Source organism: Dryas octopetala, chromosome 3, assembly GCF_963921425.1.
Source record: "Dryas octopetala chromosome 3, drDryOcto1.1, whole genome shotgun sequence".
Taxonomy (NCBI): domain Eukaryota; kingdom Viridiplantae; phylum Streptophyta; class Magnoliopsida; order Rosales; family Rosaceae; genus Dryas; species Dryas octopetala.
Window position 1 is genome coordinate 26,158,172 of NC_141368.1, and position 18,304 is coordinate 26,176,475.

General features: G+C 35.3%; 1 protein-coding gene, 1 long non-coding RNA gene and 1 pseudogene across 3 annotated transcripts in view; 2 read left to right on the forward strand and 1 right to left on the reverse strand.

Moving 5' to 3' along the window:
• The window catches only part of LOC147292094 (phenylacetaldehyde reductase-like), a 30,925-nt pseudogene that overhangs the window by 7,822 nt on the left and 4,799 nt on the right, over positions 1-18,304 (forward strand). The window lies entirely within an intron of this gene.
• LOC147292095 (uncharacterized) lies at positions 5,562-6,398 on the forward strand. Its single transcript, XR_015121363.1, has 3 exons — positions 5,562-5,695; positions 5,811-5,885; positions 6,266-6,398. It is a non-coding gene; the product is annotated as an uncharacterized LOC147292095 (long non-coding RNA).
• LOC147292096 (uncharacterized) lies at positions 7,497-10,743 on the reverse strand. Its single transcript, XM_086238214.1, has 2 exons — positions 9,279-10,743; positions 7,497-8,198 (listed from the first exon to the last, which is right to left on the reverse strand). Exons 1-2 carry the CDS (start codon positions 10,486-10,488, stop codon positions 8,155-8,157), a joined length of 1,254 nt encoding a protein of 417 aa, XP_086094340.1. The 5' UTR covers positions 10,489-10,743; the 3' UTR covers positions 7,497-8,154.

Sequence of the window (18,304 nt, forward strand, 5' to 3'; positions counted from 1 at the left end):
GTCAAATGGATCTTCAAGACCAAGCTGAACCTTGATGGCACTATCCAGAAACACAAAGCAAGGCTGGTAGCTAAAGGCTACACTCAAAAACCAGGGGTAGACTTCAATGAGACCTTTGCCCCTGTGGCAAGGCTTGACACAATTCGAACCTTGATTGCTTTGGCTGCTCAAAGGGGCTGGAAACTCTATCAACTTGATGTCAAGTCAGCATTCCTAAATGGAGTATTAGAAGAAGAGGTCTATGTGGATCAGCCAGATGGATTTGTGGTTGAAAATGCTGAACACAAAGTCTACAAACTGAAGAAGGCTCTTTATGGCCTAAAACAGGCCCCTAGAGCTTGGTACAGCAATATAGATGCATATATGCTGGAATGTGGTTTTAAGAAAAGTCCTAGTGAAGCTACACTATATGTGAAATGCAAGGAAAGTTTTGGGACTCTAATGGTGTCGATCTATGTTGATGATATTGTCTATACAGGTGACAATAAAGTGTTGATTGAAGAATTCAAGAGAGACATGATGCAAAGATATGAGATGTCAGACTTAGGACTTCTGCATCATTTCCTTGGAATTGGAGTAATTCAGCAAGAGCATGGAATTTTTATTCATCAGAGAAAATATGCAATGACTCTACTAGACAATTTTGGTTTGAAACACTGCAAATCTGTATCAACACCATTGGCCACCTCAGACAAGCTCAGAAAAGAAGATGGAAGCAAGCCTGCCAGTGAGGAGTTATATAGGAAAATCATTGGGAGTTTGCTATATTTAACTGCAACCAGGCCAGATATCATGTTTGCTACCAGCCTGCTTGCTAGATTTATGCATTGTCCCACTGAGAAGCACCTTGGAACAGCTAAAAGGGTCTTAAGATACATCAAAGGTACTCTAGACTATGGCATTCAATATCAGAAAAGGGATTCACCAATTCTGATTGGATATTGTGATAGTGATTGGAGTGGAGATGAGGATGACATGAGATCAACCTCAGGATATGCTTTTTCATTTGGAAGTGGAGCTTTCTCATGGGCCTCTGTCAAACAGCATAGTGTGGCTCTATCCACAGCAGAGGCTGAATATGTAAGTGCAGCAGAAGCCACTACTCAAGCAATTTGGTTGAGGTTTGTGTTAGAAGATTTTGGTGAAGAACAGGTGGAACCAACTACCATTATGTGTGACAATACTTCTGCAATAGCTATGACCAAGAATCCAGTGTTCCATCAGAGATCGAAACACATTAAAAGGAAATTCCATTTTATAAGGGATGCATTGCAGGAAGGTGTGATAGATTTGTTATACTGCAGAAGCAAAGATCAGATTGCAGACATTTTCACTAAGGCTCTTCCAAAGGATCATTTTGTTTTCTTGAGAAACAAACTTGGAGTTAAATCAGTGCAAGCTTTAGAAGGGAGTGTTGGAAGTAAAGCTTCCACTGATTCTCGGGTCTGATTTAGCATAGTAGCTTAATAGTGCTGATGTGGTATTTTAGTGAGTTTCATTAAATGTGTAATAGGGTATGACAGTTGGCATTGTGTGATTGATCAAGTGTGTGTGTGGAGTGAGTGAGGTAATAGGCTCACGCATCTCATTCAGTTTTGTAACAGAATTACAATGATGAATATAAGGACACACTCTCAACGTGAGTAAGCAATTGAGCTACTCCATTTTTCCTCTCTCAGCTCTGTTTTCATTTTTCTCTTAAAAATGCTTCTATGATTACAGTAATCCATCATTCCTTCCATTGGAAGTAAGTCTTAGGGACACTGTTGAAAGCCTCAAGGAGAAGGGCTTCCTCAATGTTTAAGTTGAACTATGAAATTGACAACTACAGTTGTTTATTGCACAAGTTGGTCATTGACTCATTGGAGTTTTCCACTAAAATCCAAAGACATCATGATGAAAATAATATGGTTCTTGTTCAGACTTTCTTAAAGTTATCTGCAGACGGCTCCAGAGTTGATTAGCTAGTTGCTTTCAGCTCTTTTTTTATGGCTCAATCTTCCTGTAAAGCTAGCATATCCATCATTTCAGTGTTTCTTTACAAGTCTATCATTTGTGAAGTTTGAGAATAACTATAAAAAAAAGTTGAAGTCAGAAATGCTATTTTTAAAGAAATCTTTGTCAAATGGTCCTTTTATTTTTGGCCAGATCAAATGGCCCTTTTAGTTTTTGTAGTTTGGCTTCTTTTTCACTTTTAATTTCAATTTCGATAATCATACCCTTGTAGTTTGTTAATGTCTAAATTTGACGGAAAAAATTTAATTTTTCGTCAAATTTGATGATGGCATGATCATGTGGACGAGGAATGCTAGTTGTCTTCTCTTTTGTGCCTTCTCTTTGTGTCATCTCTCTTCTCCTCTTCATTCAATAGTATAGTGTTATGATTAGAACCGTTCATTTTTTCATATCACTCTATAAAGGTATCTCTACAAATAATTAACCAAATCGGAAATCGTTTAGTCATATAACTGTTATTAAATAAATACACGTTTTTGGTGATTTAGTTTACCGTCTATTTATTTAATTAATAGACTAAATGATTTCCGATTTGATTTATTTGTTGTAAACATGATCTTTAAATAGGTAATCTAAAAAATGATTGGTTTCAATCAAAAGACTCCACTACGAAATTGACAGGAGAAGACATATGGCACAAAAAGAAGGCAATTAGCATATCTCCACATCAGATATTCTTGCATGGAAAATTTGACATTTCGTGCATGTGTGGGTAGTTGGGCCGGATTACAATAAGGGAATACAAAAAGGGATGCTATATGCACACCCCTCTTCCTCTCACTACACACCCCTTTTTTTTTTTTTTTTAATTTCTCAATAAATAGCTATAATATTTTTAAAATATATACCCTCATTACTCAAAAACAAAAAAAAAACAAAAAAAAAACAAAAACAAAACCAAGCCGCCCCACCCTCGACCCCACTGTGCACCACCATTGTTGTTGGCGGTTCAACCCGCCAGCCTCCCTATCTCTCTCCTTCCCTCTCTTTCTTTCTTTCTTTCCGTCCCTCTCTCTTTTTCTCTATCTCACTTTTCTCCTCCCGACCCCTGTAGCCGACCGGAGAGAGAGTGATAGAGGAGAGAAGCGAGACATATATATAGAAAAGGAGAGAGGAGAGAGAGGGAAGGAGAAAGGGAGGCCGAAATCCGCCAGCGATAGTGGCGGTGTGCCGTGGGGTCAGGATTTGTGGTGGCTGGGTTAGGGTGGGCGGTCCTTTATGGTCATCTGGCTTTGGATTAAATTGCAATTCACTAAATAAATATGAGGGGTGTGTAATGAGAGGAAGCTGAGAGTGCATATAGCAACCCTCATACAAAAGGATAAAATTACCCTTCACATGCACTGAAAAATTAATTGTATTTTTCAATGGCACATATGTTGACCAATTACAAGGGTATAATTGTCGAAATTGAAACTAAAGACAAGAATGAAAATTTTGAATAATTGGTAAAACCATAAGGACAAAAATGATTATTTGACCTTTAATAATCTTGCAAATTAATATTTTGAATCACTTAATTAAATTAATTAGTGCTTCATAAATTAAGGTGGAGAGTCTGGAGACTCTTATTTAGGAACTTTTAGCCTGCCTGCTAAATGCAATAGGGTGTGACCATCGAGTACATGTACATGCAATAAAACCAAATCAGAGTGCTCCATAAAATATGAGATATTTAATCATACTGGTACTTATTATATATATATATATTTTTTTTAAGGAGCTTTAAGTAAGGATTTTCATATTTTTAAAAAGTAAGAATATCCTCTCTAGATACCACCCAGAAATGCAATTTAATGATTAGAACCGTCTATTTCTTAAGTATCTCCTTAAGGGTCATCTTTGCAAAAACTCAGCTAAATCGGTAATTGTTTAGTCATCGAAACTGTGCAAACAAATACAGTCCATCAAATAAAATTGAAATGATGTTAATGTTTATAAAATGGCTAAACAGTTTCAATTTGACTGATATTTTGTAAGAGTGATTTTTGAATGGTTTCGAAATAAAATATGGATAATTTTTATCATTGAATTGTAGGTCTGAGATAGGATGTTCTTACTATCACTTGTATTTGGGTAATTTAAGAAGAAGGCCAAAATGAGAAATAAACTTAACCCACAGTCCACCCGGCCCAAAACTTAAGTCGTAGGACAAAATTCTTGCCGAGCACTTGCCAGCTGTAGATGCAGCCTGCATCTGCAACCTAAAACCTGCATTTACAATTAGTTGCATCTATAACCTAAAACATGTCATCTATAACCTAAAAAGATGCATCTGCAACCTAAAATCTGCAAATGCAGTTCATCTGCATCCGCCAAACTCTCGACAAAAATATCGAGCGCTTGGTATGCTGAGCCCTCAGCATTCTTGTTAAGCACTATGTAACCTTTTTCTCGCCTCTAGATGTGCGCACGCAAATAGAATGACCTTTAGCTTAAATTATTTTTTTTTGTTGATCTCCAGTTAAGAACCTTGGATTTTTTGTCTTTTGAAGTAATTTACGTTTTTTATTTTCATTTTACTACCATTCACTACGAAATTTGGGCTCTAACGATGGAACATTTTGGTCACTAAAAGTCATTTTTTCATCACTAAAGCAATTGAGTGATGAAAAAATATTTGTCACTGCGCCGTTACTAGAACCAAGTGACTAAAGCCTATATGTTTAGTGACCAAAGTCTTTCCTCCCTAAAAAGAATTGAATAAGTGATGAACTATTTAATCCTTAAAAAAAAAAAAATTTTGATCACTAGAACCCTTATTTCATCACTGTAGATGACGGTTTAGTGAGGAACATTGTTCGTCACTAAGTCTATTCATCACTAAAATATGGTGGTTAGATATAGTAGTTACATGAAATAATGACCAAAATCTTGGTCACTAAAATCTACCATTTCATCACTATAACTGATGGCCACGTTCAAGTATTAGTGAGGAAGATGGCTTCTCGCTAAGATTATTCATCACAAATTGGATTTAAATTACTATTTTAAACTCATTCTTTTTTTAATTTTAAATTAAATACATACTTTGCTTTTAATACAAGTAGCAACAGGTGATATTAGAGCAAATTACACGTGGGTACTTCAGGTTTACACTGTTTTTCATTTAGGTACCCCAATAAAAAAAAATTTGCATATATGTACCTCAACTACCATTTTTTGACACTTAGGTACCTCCGTCAACTTTTCCATCCACTAAGCCATTAACTGCTTACGTGACACAATGACGTGGCTTAAAAAAAATGCCACATAGACAAAAATAATAATAAAAAATGAAATAAACTTTTAAAAATTAATGAAATAATTATTAACAAAAACTAAAAAAATCCCCACGAAACCAAACCTATCCCCACGAAACCAATCCCCACCCCTATCGAACCTTCCTCGGCCTCCTCTTTCTCTCTCCCCTCTCCATTCCGCCTCCCTTGATTCCCCATCAACAACCCATCCCCATCAGCAACCCCCACCACGACCAGCAACCCCACCGGAACCCACCTGCAGCAAACCCACCCGATTGTGGGTTTTCTAATTTTTTTTTTAAAATTGTGGGTTTTTCTGTTTTTTTTATTATTTTTTTTATTTATGGTTTTATTTATGAGATTGTGAAGGATATTGGGTCTGGGAATTTTGGGGTTGTAAGGCTGGTCGGAGACAAGTGGACCAGAGAGGCCAGAAGGTCTGTTTCATCTCCTTCACCTCTTATCTTCCTTTTTTTTTTTTTCCTTTCTTTTTGATGTTGGAATTTTTTTGGGAATTGGGTTTTTTTGTTTTTCATTTCTTTGGTGTTGCAGATAGTCGAACATGTGCAAAGGGAGATCATGAACCACAGGTCATTGAAGCATCCAAATATTATTCAATTCAAAGAGGTTAGTAATGAATTATGTGTATATCCATAAATGCTACTCTTCTATGTAGATTGCTAATGTAGAATTAACCAACCTTTTCTTTTGTTGTTAATTGGTTGTAGAACCACTGTAAATTGGAACTCTTCTGTTAATGTGTTGTTATACTGCTATTTTTCCTCATGATCTTTGGTAGTACGTGTTGATTGTAGTAAGGAATTAATTCATTTGTGGCAGCAAATCTGCCATAGAGACCTTAAGCTTGAAAATGTACTCTTAGATGGCAGCACAGCACCGTGTGTAAAATATGCGATTTAGAGTAATTATAAAATTTAGTTAACTTGTTAAATTGTTGAATTTAGTTTAATTGTTAAATTGTTGTGTTAAATTTTTTTGATTATAAGGTGGAAGGCGAATGCATGCATCTAGGACCACCGAGCTGGCATGCACTCCCGATCCCGATACCTCACCCGCTCCTGATGCCGCAGTCCAGGCCACTCCCTTACCCGTTCCTGATGCAGCAGTCCAGGCCACTCCCTCACCCGTTCCTGATGCAGCAGTCTAGGCTACTCCCTTTTCGGCTCCCGATGCTGTAGTCCAACCCTCTTCGGCTCACCACTACAGTCAAGTTATAGGCACCTCGGCTCCTGCATCATCTGGTGCGGCTTCCGTATCTACGCAATTCGAAGGACTGAACTCGAAGCGGGTGAATAAATTTATTAATACATTTTGTATAAATTTATTAATACATTTTGGATATAAATTTATTAATTTTGTTTATATACATTTTGGATATAAAAAATATTAAATAAAATAGGTTTTGTATAAATATATTAATACATTTTGGATATAAATTTATTAATTTTGTGTTATATACATTTTTGGATATAAAAAATATTAAATTAAAAAAATAATAATTTTTTTAAAAATAAAATAGGTTTAGGCGACGGAATTCTTCGTTGCCTAAATATACTTTGGGAGAGGAACAACTAATTCGTCGCCCAAAGTATGTTTAGGCGATGAAATAATTCGTCGCCTAAATATACTTTAGGAGAGGAACTATTAATTCGTCGCCTAAAGTATATTTAGGCGATGAAAAATTCCGTCGCTTAAATATACTTTGGGAGATGAACTACTAATTCGTCGTCCAAAATATGTTTAGACGACGAATTTTGGGCGACAAACCACATGCCTTAGGAGACGAAATTGATAAGTTCGTCGCCCAAACTCTTGGGCGTCATGGTTTGGGCGACCAAAATCTCGACAAACACGTTTCGTTGCCCAAAGTTTTGGGCAACGAAAATCAACTTTGGGAGAGGAACTAGGTTCGTCGCCCAAAGTGTTTTTTCTTGTAGTGTATTGCAAGTGGATAATGTGGTAATGCAAGAGGACTAGAAACGCTACATTACTTAATTTATTTTCACTTATAAACAAAATTTTCAATAAAACAAAGTCATATACTCATATGTCTCAAAAACAAATATCTCCAAATTTTGAATACATAAAAACCAAACTTCAAACATAGAGCAAGAAAAAATAAAATAAAAATTACCTTAAAATCAAAGGGAGCAAACCTAATCAATGAAAATATAATAATTTATGCAGGTGAAAATAGAAATGTCTTTTAATAAAACTCACAAATTAAAAATTGAAATTTTCCTAAAATATCTTCAACATTCAGAGGCCGGATTAGTGACTCGGTGGAGAGGGGTTCCGTTTGTAGTGGTGAGAACTTAAGAAAATAATAACAAACTTGCACAAAGATTTAAACAAAAAACGCATAAACCAAACAGTAAAAAAATTGAAAAAAAATACATCTCGTACCTGTGATTTCCTGTAGAGGGGTTCAGATGATGGTGGTTTTAATTTGAGAATGAAAACTCAAATTAGAATAAATCTTCAATTTAGGGTACAACAGTGAACATGCAGTGATGGAAATGGGTTTGTGTCTAGGTTTGAGTTTTGGGTCTGTGAGAAAGAAGATAAGAAGAAATGGGATAAATTGAGCGTGGTGGCTGTGGCGTCGTCGGAGATGAGTAGGTCTGAGGTAGTGGGTTGGTCACTGGATGAGTACTAGTCTATTCATTGAATATAGATCAAGGGATCACTACTTCTGATTTGCCTTAAGAAAACCATATGATGAACTAGACATACATATTTAAATAAGTTCCGCACAGACAAGTCCAAATTTACTACACTAACATACATATTTAATAAGTTGGACAAACAGTATGAACAAGTCCAAATTAACTACTTAAGGAGGTTACAAAAGGATCTCATTTCTACTCGACTCCTAACTGCATGGTCCTTGAGTATGATACTCACTTGTTAATTTACCTGTTCCAAAATAAAAAAGCAGAACTTGATAAAATCTTCAAGTAAAGCAATAGTAATATCAAAACAAGAAACCATAAATCACAACCTGGTAATGGGAGGGCCGCATCTATGCAATCATAGATCATAAATCATAAGAACAACAGGCAAGGCTTGATCCTACATAAACCTAACAAATGGGAGGGCCGCATCTAGAACAAGTTTGAAACCAAGCTGGTTATATTCAGGTTGGTGGGAAATACTTGCAGTCGTGAGGTTTGAGGACCTTCATCCTCAGTACCAATAATCTTATAACACGTGTCATTTCTTTTAAATAAGTTTATCTCATAATTCAGTAATTGCTATTATTCTTTCAATGTATTGACACATAATATAAAATTATTAGTACTGAGAATGAGAAGGTCGTCAAAACTCAAGACCTAAGTAATTCCCGTGTAGATGTATGTGTGTGTATGTACGTGTATGTACAATATAGTAAATTATCGAGGTGAATTTAAACAATGTGCGGTATACGTAGTAACTCGAAAGAAAAAGCAATTTGCCGAAATGAATTTAAGTTCAAAGATCTCTATACTAGATTTGCAACTGAGTTCAACTTGTGTTAGAAAATGTTCATACTACTAGCAATTCCTACATCCAATTGATTTTTGGTCCATCCAAATTGGACCAACCAAATTCAAAGCCATAGATTGCATTAACTTAACTTTAGGACTAGCCATATATCCAATTAGCACTAGAGTTAATTAGAAAAAGGATTAGCAAATTAAAGACAAATAATTAAAATTTAACCTTACTTATCATGGTACGTATCATAAGTGGGTCAATGGGGATTCTTGTCCCTACATATATATGCATGATCTCCCTCCAGAATAAGTGATGGAAACTCATTGAAAGAAGCGTTAAATTGACACAAATAGACCACATTTTTCTTCAATCTTATCCTCTACTGAGAAGCACACCCAACCAAGCATAAGTTAACTCTTTATAATTACCCAATAAAAAAAGCTCTGAATTAATATTAATAATAGACATGAAACAGATATGGAATATGAATGGAGGAAAAGAAGTTACTGATGGACTTACTGGGCACAAAGCAACCAAGCAGTTGGGCTGTAATGTTTATGGAAGATTCTTGAGACAAATCGTATTCAAAAGTAGGACAAGCCAGGAATTGGGCCGAGAAAGCATGAGCTGTAGTTTCTTTAGCCATTTTTGAAAAGGAAAACTCAAATGTTGTGACCAGAAAACGCATCTTCTCCATCCCACAATCCCTCTCACATATGGGAACATTTTGATCGATCTTGCGCCAGGTGAAGTCGGCAATAACAAGGCAGACTTTTCGACCTCCGAGATGGGCAAAACTATGCTGCATAAGTGGTTCCATAAATTCTGGAGCAGGCAAAACTGTGGTGCTTAACTCTGGTGGGTGCAGAACTTGGATGCGCTGACTCGATTCATTGAAGATGCGGTCGGCTACTATAGCCCAACCTATATCTTCACTGACAAATTGATAGCTAAACATTATATACTCATCCTCGTCCTCCAAGTCGAGGACTAAAGCCCTGCCTTGAAAGGGAAAAGGACCACCCGAGCACATGGAATTGAGCATTCTCCAGTCTTCTTTTAGCAATTCGGACAAGTTGTGATTGGCCATGGCCACGTCAAAGCAGTACACCGGATGTTTTGGGCTGGAGACCATGATCTTGGTGCCCGCAACTGCATAAGTGAAGTAAGTATTAGAGTAATTTGGGTCTGGTTGAAACGAAAGGCTCAATGGAAGGTCTTGCAGGGTGAACCATCTCCCGCTATTCCGGTGGAATACCTCAAAAGAATGGTCAGTGTCCAAGCAATCAGCCGAGAGTGCATAGAGATTCCCGTCCACCTCAACAAGAAAGGGCGTAGCTTTTCCATTTTGGAAATTCGCAAAGCAATCGTACATGATGTTGGGGTTGGGATTCTTTGTTGAATCAGTCTCAAACACATGTATTTGTTTGCTATGATTTCGTCCGGACGCACCCGGTTTGCGCTCGAAGCCCCCCGCCAAAAGTATTTGTGAGCCCCAGACACCGCAACCCATCCAGGCGGGAAGATACTTGTCCCCCGTGGAGGAGTACTTTTGCAACTTGGTTGTTGCACTACTTGAATCATCATCATCATCATCGTCGTCGTCGTCATCATCCATGGATAAATCTCTCAATTTGATGGCGTGGATAACGTATCTATGGAGACCATCATCCAACAACACCGTACTACAGATATACAGAGACTTCTCAATCTCCGCCGCCGACTCCATCTCCCTCCCTTTCCCCTCGATTAGCTTCACTCTAGGTTTTCCGATTTCAATTTAATTAGGCCAGCCACCCATTACACCTGGGCTGGATTGCATTCCTTTGTAATATCTCTTCTCTTTTCTTTTCTTTTATTTATTTTTTGACACCTCATCTGATCTCTCTCTCCTTGATGAAAGATCAACAACTCCACCCATTAATACACCGGGCTGGATTTCAATTTAATATCTCTTCTCTTTTCTTTTATTTATTTTTTGGGAATTCTTATCCAAATAACAAACCACATTTTTAGATTACTCGATCATTCTACCTAATTTCTCTATTAGACTACGGAGCCTACTCTAAGCTCCATAAATAATGCTAATTGTCCCACCATTGTTTCCGAACATTTGTATCCCACATGTGTTATTATTTTACTGTACAATGAAGATGATCTTTACAAACGGTTCAGATCGACACAAAACGACTCAAGTGGGCCCCAACAAGGTCATACCTCAACATAAATAAGTTGAGGTATACCTCAATAGATGGAGCCTGTATATATATATTTTTGGTATCTAATATATTAATGTCATATAAAGTGGTATATAATTGTGGTATAAAAATATAGTAAATGTAGCATTACTGAAGCTCCATATTCCCCCATTTCATGCTTTGTAAACTTACCTTAAACACTAGATGGCATAACCAGTCATTCATGTCCTCGTACAATTCAAGAATAATTCTATAAGTTTTTCAAAAGCTTATATTTAATATGTTACAATTAAGGAATAAAATTTCGGGTTTCGAGGAAATTTTGATGGAAATTTCGATAGAAATTTCGACGGAAATTTCAAAAATTTTTAAATTTCGACAAAAATTTGACCGAAATAATGGAAATTGATATCAAAATATAGAAATTTTGAATGAAACTTTACCATATGTTTATTTATCATATTATCTACTAAATTGATAAAAAATATTGAAGAAACCAAATTATATAGTAGGTTTCATGTGATATAAGATAAATATAATGCACGCTGGAGACAAATACTGTTAAATAAAATTAGTATAAAATGAAATTAGTATATTATCTATACTCTATAATATATACACTAAACCCTATATATTTTATAATCTATATTCTATATTGTTTAGGATATGGTATATGATACTAGGGTTTAAGCCCTTTAGGGTACTTTAAATTATTTTTTATATAAAAAATATATTATAGTTTACTAGTTTAAGGTTTAAAAATAACTAAACGAAACTTCAAAACGGGCGAACAAAACTCAAAACTATTTTTTTTCTTCACAATTAACCCAAAGGCCCCAAACCCCAAACAACCCTAAACCTTTTTTTTTTTTTTCTTCTTTTTCTTTTTTTCTTTTCTTTTTTTTCTTTTTTTTCTTTTCTTTTTTTTTTCTTCTTTTTTCTTCTTTTTCTTTCCTTCATTTCCCTTTCCTTTCTTTTCCCCCGAGGCTCAACTGCTCCAGCAACCCCCATCTGTTTTCTTCATTTCTTCTTCTTCTTCTCTCTCTCTCTCTCTCTCTCTCTCTTTCTCTCTCTCTCTGCATCTCCCCCCGTCGTTGCCCCCTGCCCTTGCCCCGTCGCCCCTCTGCCGTCGCCCCCTGCCCTCGCCCCGTCGCCCGCGTCGCCTCTCTCCCTTGATCTCCCCCTGTCGTCGCCTCTCTCTCCCTCGATCTCCCCCTCCGCCACCCTTCTTTCTCCCTCGATCTCCCCCCTGCCACCTCTCCATTTTTCTGCAAAAAGCCAAAAACCCAGCTCCAAAACCAGAATACCATATCTCAAATTCAATGGGTTATGGGCATCGTCGAAATTTCGGCGAAATTTCGACGATTTCGGCGAAATTTCGACGATTTCGGCGAAATTTCGATAATTTCGACAATTTCGACGAAATCATCCCGAAATTTTAGCAAATATGGGTTTCGATTTCGACACCCCCAAAAATTGAAATTTTCGGCGAAATTTCACCGAAAACTTCGAAATTTAACACCCTGGTTACAATGATATTAGTTTTGAATTCGAATTTATTTATCAAAGACTACACTAACACAATTTAGACCATATTGAATGTAATAAGTTGAGTGCATACTTTGAAGTTCATGTTTTTCATCTCCATATGCACCAAACACATTTTGTGGCTTCATATATATATATATAACAGGAGAAACCTTGAGCCATACTTAGCGATTTCATTTCGCTTTATAACAAACACTCATTTGTAACTTTTGAGGTTTAAAGTCTTTACTTTTGTTTTGGTGTTTAAGTTGTAACTAGGCTCAATTTTTCCACGTTTTCAATAAAATTCAACTCTAATGGAATTGTCTCTTTCCACGTTTGGTCAATTATTTATTTTGTCAACATCAATAATAAAAAGTGATATAATATTATCATAGTCCTTGATGAGTTTAGTAACTACTATAAATAAATAAATATATATATATTATTTGTTGTAAAATTGATGAAAATTAAGAGAACACAAGAGAGAAAAATAAAGAGAATGGAAGAGATGGGAGAGATTCAAGTGTATTTCATTACTTCATAAGCATGCATGCCTATTTATAGGCAAATAGAAACTTACATTTAGTAGTGTAGTACATTCATCCGCTAAACTAGTGGACATTATCCACACATTTTGGTTGACATTCATTCACTAGTTACTATATTTACAACACTCCACTTTGAATGTTCACCAACAGTTGTCTCATTAAAACCTTGTTAGGAAAAACCAATAAGTGAAACAAAATGTAAACAAAGAAAAAAGAGTACAACATTTTTTAATATCACTAATATGATGTTGGATGAACATAATGCTGCATCGTTAAAACCTTGTTAGAAAAAATCATGTGGGACAAAAACCTAGTAGAAAGAAAAAAGAATACAGCGCATATATGTCTAATAGTGTTATGCTCCCCCTAACTACCACACACCTTAAGGTAAAAACGCTTTTTAAGTAGATTTTGTTTTTCATAATTTTACTTAAGGATAAAATGGAACTTTGGAATTTTTTAATTTTTTTTATTTAACAGAAAACTAGACGGCCGACCCTATATTCTAGGTTCTAGGTAGTATTTAGTACAACAAAACCTTGTTATTAACATCCCCGGCCTAAAAAAAAAAAAAACCTTGTTATTAACATCGAAAATTAGAATACATGATCAAAACCAATCTGTAAGCTCTTAATGTTGTTATTCTTGGAACTCGGGTTCACTTTCTCGCCTTTGATTTTGTAAATATTGGTGCCATGATATTTCGTTGAAATTTTTTCTATGTGCCAATTATATATAACTGTACGTACGTCCTCTAATACGTAAAGAAGAACACCGGTACCGAATCTGTTGGGCTCCTCGAGACCAAGATCTGGGTGCCCGCAAATGCATAAAGAGAAAAAGTAGAAAAGGTTAATGGCATGGGAGGCAAAAAGGGTTCAATGGAAGCTCCGACATGAGTGCAAATCAAATAAGAATATATTTTTTACATGATTTTTTTCTTCTAATTTTGGTTTATGATTATATTCAATGTTACAGAGTCAAAGCAATTGCAGAGGACAAGGGGATTTGTGATTAGTAAATTAGCCACTGAATACAAAACCATTCTTTTCGGCCATATAATTATATATATGAATATAAAACTCACTCAATGAGTACACTAGTCTTGAATACAGATCAAGTGATCACTGCTTCTGATTTTCCTTGAGAAAACCATATGATGAACTAGACATACATATTTAAATAAGCTTCGAACCGAACTGTATTCCAAATTAACTTAGGTTATACATGCAAGGATATACACATTCAAATCTGTTGGACATACAGTTACCAACAAGTCCAAATTAACTACTTAACTAGCTAGGTTACAAAACGGTCCCATTTCTCTCGACTCCTGACTGCATGGTCCTTGAGTAAGATATTCACTTGTTAATTTACCTGTTCAAATTAAAATTTAAAAGCATAACTTGATAAAATCCTCAAGTAAAACAATAGTAAGATCAAAAAAAGAAATCATAAATCACAACCTGGCATGTAAGTAGACTATAAGTGCACTCACTAAGGCCCCGTTTGGGATTGCGGTGGAGGACCCAAAAACTGCTGTGAATGACAATTCTCAATCACCTACAGCAGTTTTGATGTTTGGTAAAAAAAATTAAAAATTGCTTATCTCCACAATTCTCAACTCCCTACAACAAAAACAAAAAACAAGTAGTGAATCACAACAACAGTGAATATTTTATTTTACCCATAATACGCTTCTTAATTTCTATAATTTTTATTTTTTTATTTTAAATTAAAAAAATGTATATTATTAGTTATATTTTATATTGTAATAATTAATTATGATATTTTATTTGTACGATTAAAATTATAATATACCTAAAAAAATAATAGGCATACTTATTTAATAATGTTGTTCTTAAAAAAAATTAATGTTAATAAAATTTGTAGCCACAAATTTAAAAAACAAGTAAAAAAATATTTTATTTTTACAAAACAAATAAGTGAAAGGCACTTTCAGCATCATATCCATTTTAGTAATTATACATTGTCTCAACACTTTTACATTAACATTTACCAAACACTTTGATATTGTTTTTTGCACTCGATCACAGCACTTTTGAAAATATAGTTTACCAAACACTCAATTATTTTACTTTACAGCTGACTTTAATTCACACTGTTTTTCCTCATAGCAAGACCAAACTGGCCCTAAGTACAACAGACAAGACTTAATCCTATGTAAATCTGATAAATGGGAGTGCCACATCTAGCACAAGTTAAAACCAAACTGGATATAATCAGGTTGGTTATCCATTTTGCTTAGCCTGTCAAGCAGCATTAGATACAAAGACATATGTGTGCATATGTGTGTGTGAGCACACATAATAGATTTCTTTTTTTGAGAAGAGACACATAATAGATTATCAAGGTGAATTGAAACCAAGTGTACGTGCTAGTAACTTGAAAGAAAAAGCAATCTTGCCAAATTCACTACAAGAAAACTGGACATAGACCATAGGTGATTTTCCCACTGCATAAACTCTGTGGTAATTAATAGGTCATAACCCACAGCTCTGTGGTAATTAGTAGGTCATAACCCACAGCAAAGATGATTCATAGGTTATAATTTTATAACCCACAGTTTATCTATGGGGTTTAAAGTATTAACCACAGATCCCATGGTTAATTACTCAGCCTGTGGAGCATTGGGAATCTGGCCAACACTTTTGCCACAGTGCTTGTAACATATGAAAATTAAATAATCGTTTGACTTGACAATACACATGAGTATTCTTATTTTTTATTATTTTATTTAGCCATTGTTATAATGCCAGTGTATTAAGGCCCACTATTGTATTAAAAGTTTAAACTACTAGCAATATTCCTATATATCCAATTGATTTGATCCATCCAAATTGGACCAACCATATTCTAAGCCAAAGATTGCAGTAACATAACTGTAGGACTTGTCATATATCAAATTAGCATTAGAGTTAATTAGAAAATAGGATTAGCGAACGACAAATTATTAAACTTTAACTTTACATATCATCATGGTATCATAAGTGGGTGAATGGGGATTCTACATGTGCATGATCTCCCTCTAGAAGAAGTGATGGCCAGAAACTCATTTAAAGAAGTATTGGATTGACAACATACCACATTTTTCTTCAATCTTATCCAAGAAGCACATCCAACCAAGCATCATTTAACCCTTTATAATTACAAAACAAAAACAAAAAACAAAAAAACTTACTAATTGAATGACTGCTCAATCACAAAGTGTCTTTTTATTAGAGAACAACTTAAGCATTAACCTTCATAACTTGACAAACTCTAATTGATTTTAGTTGATAGTCTAACAATGCAGAAAATGCCCATAGGAACCAATTAACCGTTTTTAATAATTGTAATGGAAAGAATCACATGATGCAAAGTTAAAAAGTACTTGATATATTATATATATATATATATATATATATATGAATATGATGAAATAAAGATAGGTACAAATTAAGAGTTATAAGAGTGAAAGGTTAATTCCAAGGGATGAAAGGAAAAGAAGTTACTGACTTACAGAGAAAAGAACCAAGCAGATCGGTGAGGTTTAAATCGGACTCATCAGATTTTCCGGGAGGCCAATCGCATTCAAAAGTACGACAAGCCAGTATTTTGGTGGAGAAAGATGCTGTATCCCTTTTTGAGAAGGAAAACTCAAAAGTTGGGAGCAGAATACGCGTCTTCACAATCTTGCATTCCTCTTTGGAGGTGAAATTGGCAATAACAAGAAAAAAATTTCGACCTCCTAGATGGGCAAACCTATGCTGAAGTCTTCCTTGAAATCTAGTAGGCAAGCATGGTGGCTGTAGAGCTTGGATCTTGGATTTTCTAACGTAACGGTAATCTGGATCCTGAGTGCTACACATATATAGAGACTTATCATCGATCATCATCTACCTCCTTCTCAGTCTCAATCTCCACCGCCGTCTCCGTCTCCATCTCCAATCGTCTCTACTCTAGGGTTTTTCTGATTTCTGATTTCATGCCTCATGCTGCACGTGCTTTATATCCCAAAAAACGAAACGATCAATTTAATTAGGCCAGCCACCGTATCACATCCTTAATTTGTAATAGGCCGCCTGCTCATAGCCCAAGCCCAACCCCCATTATATCTGTATTCTTGTTGTTTCTTTTTTCAATTTTTCTGAAATTTTTCGAAGCTTTCAGTAAATTATTTGAGGCTATATATTAAAATTAAGTTGAATTTCTGAGAATTAATTGAGAAGGTGGATGTAAGTGTAAAATTTGTAATTGGAAAATTCCAAAGACAAATATCATCGAGTTGTAAGCTACTTAGGAATGTTTAAGTGAGTCAAGTATGGACATGATCGTTGGTTTGAAACAAAAGTTGATTCTCAAGTCACATATTCGAAGCGCTTCCTAAAGGTGAGTTTCGATGTTCAATTTCTATTAGGATTAAGGTAATATGGCTTAGAGACCATGCATGCATTCTAGGTGATTAGAAATATGTTCATAAGCATTAATTTAAATATTTTCGGGTTTAAAGAAGGATCTTTGAAAATGCATGTATAAAAAGAGTTTTTGGTCCCAGAGGATCGATCCTACCCCTGGAAGGATCAATCCTACGCGTGTTTTTTTTTTTTTCCATCCTTGAAATGTTGCACCAGAGGATCGATCAATCCTCCAGTAAGCTTGTTTCTTGTAGGATCAATCCTACCCCAGCGCAACTTTTCTGATCAAGCATCTTTTCAAATCCAGCTTTTTTCTAAAATTTCAATTGCGACCCTCTTTTTTATGTTGTCCGTACATAATTTTTCATACGTAACTCGGATTCGTGATCTGTTTTTCGCATACGTGTTCGTGAGCTCAAAATATATTTAACCGTCTAAAACTTTTGGGACAAAGGTCTCTCTTTTAATTTCCTCAATTTAAACTCCAAAATGACCTTAATTGACTTAAATAAATTTCAATAAATCCTTGTATCCTCAAATAAATTTCCGAAATTCCCCAAACATTTATTTTTTGTCTTCAAATTAATTTAGAAAAATTTTATGGGTCCCATAACTCAACTTTCCTTTGTGCTTCTTAAGTCCACAATGAATAAAATTTAAATTTCTGGGTCAGGTCGATCGTTGTAGGAAGATTCAATCAAAACTCCTACCAACAAATATTACAATCGACCGTGTGGAAGCATTTCAAAAGACAAAAAATCAATGAGGATATGAAAGCAGTGTGTAAGCATTGTAATAAGAAATTAAGTGCAAAGATTGAGTACCAATGGGACTAGATCTTTGCATGCACA

What these genes read in the sequence shown, in the direction of transcription:
- LOC147292096 (XM_086238214.1), bottom strand. Translation starts at nt 10,488, where the DNA reads ATGGAGTCGGCGGCGGAGATTGAGAAGTCTCTGTATATCTGTAGTACG. An exon ending in GCTTGGTTGCTTTGTGCCCA is followed by an intron (nt 8,199 to 9,278) that starts GTAAGTCCATCA and finishes ATTTTGGAACAG; the next exon opens with GTAAATTAACAAGTGAGTAT.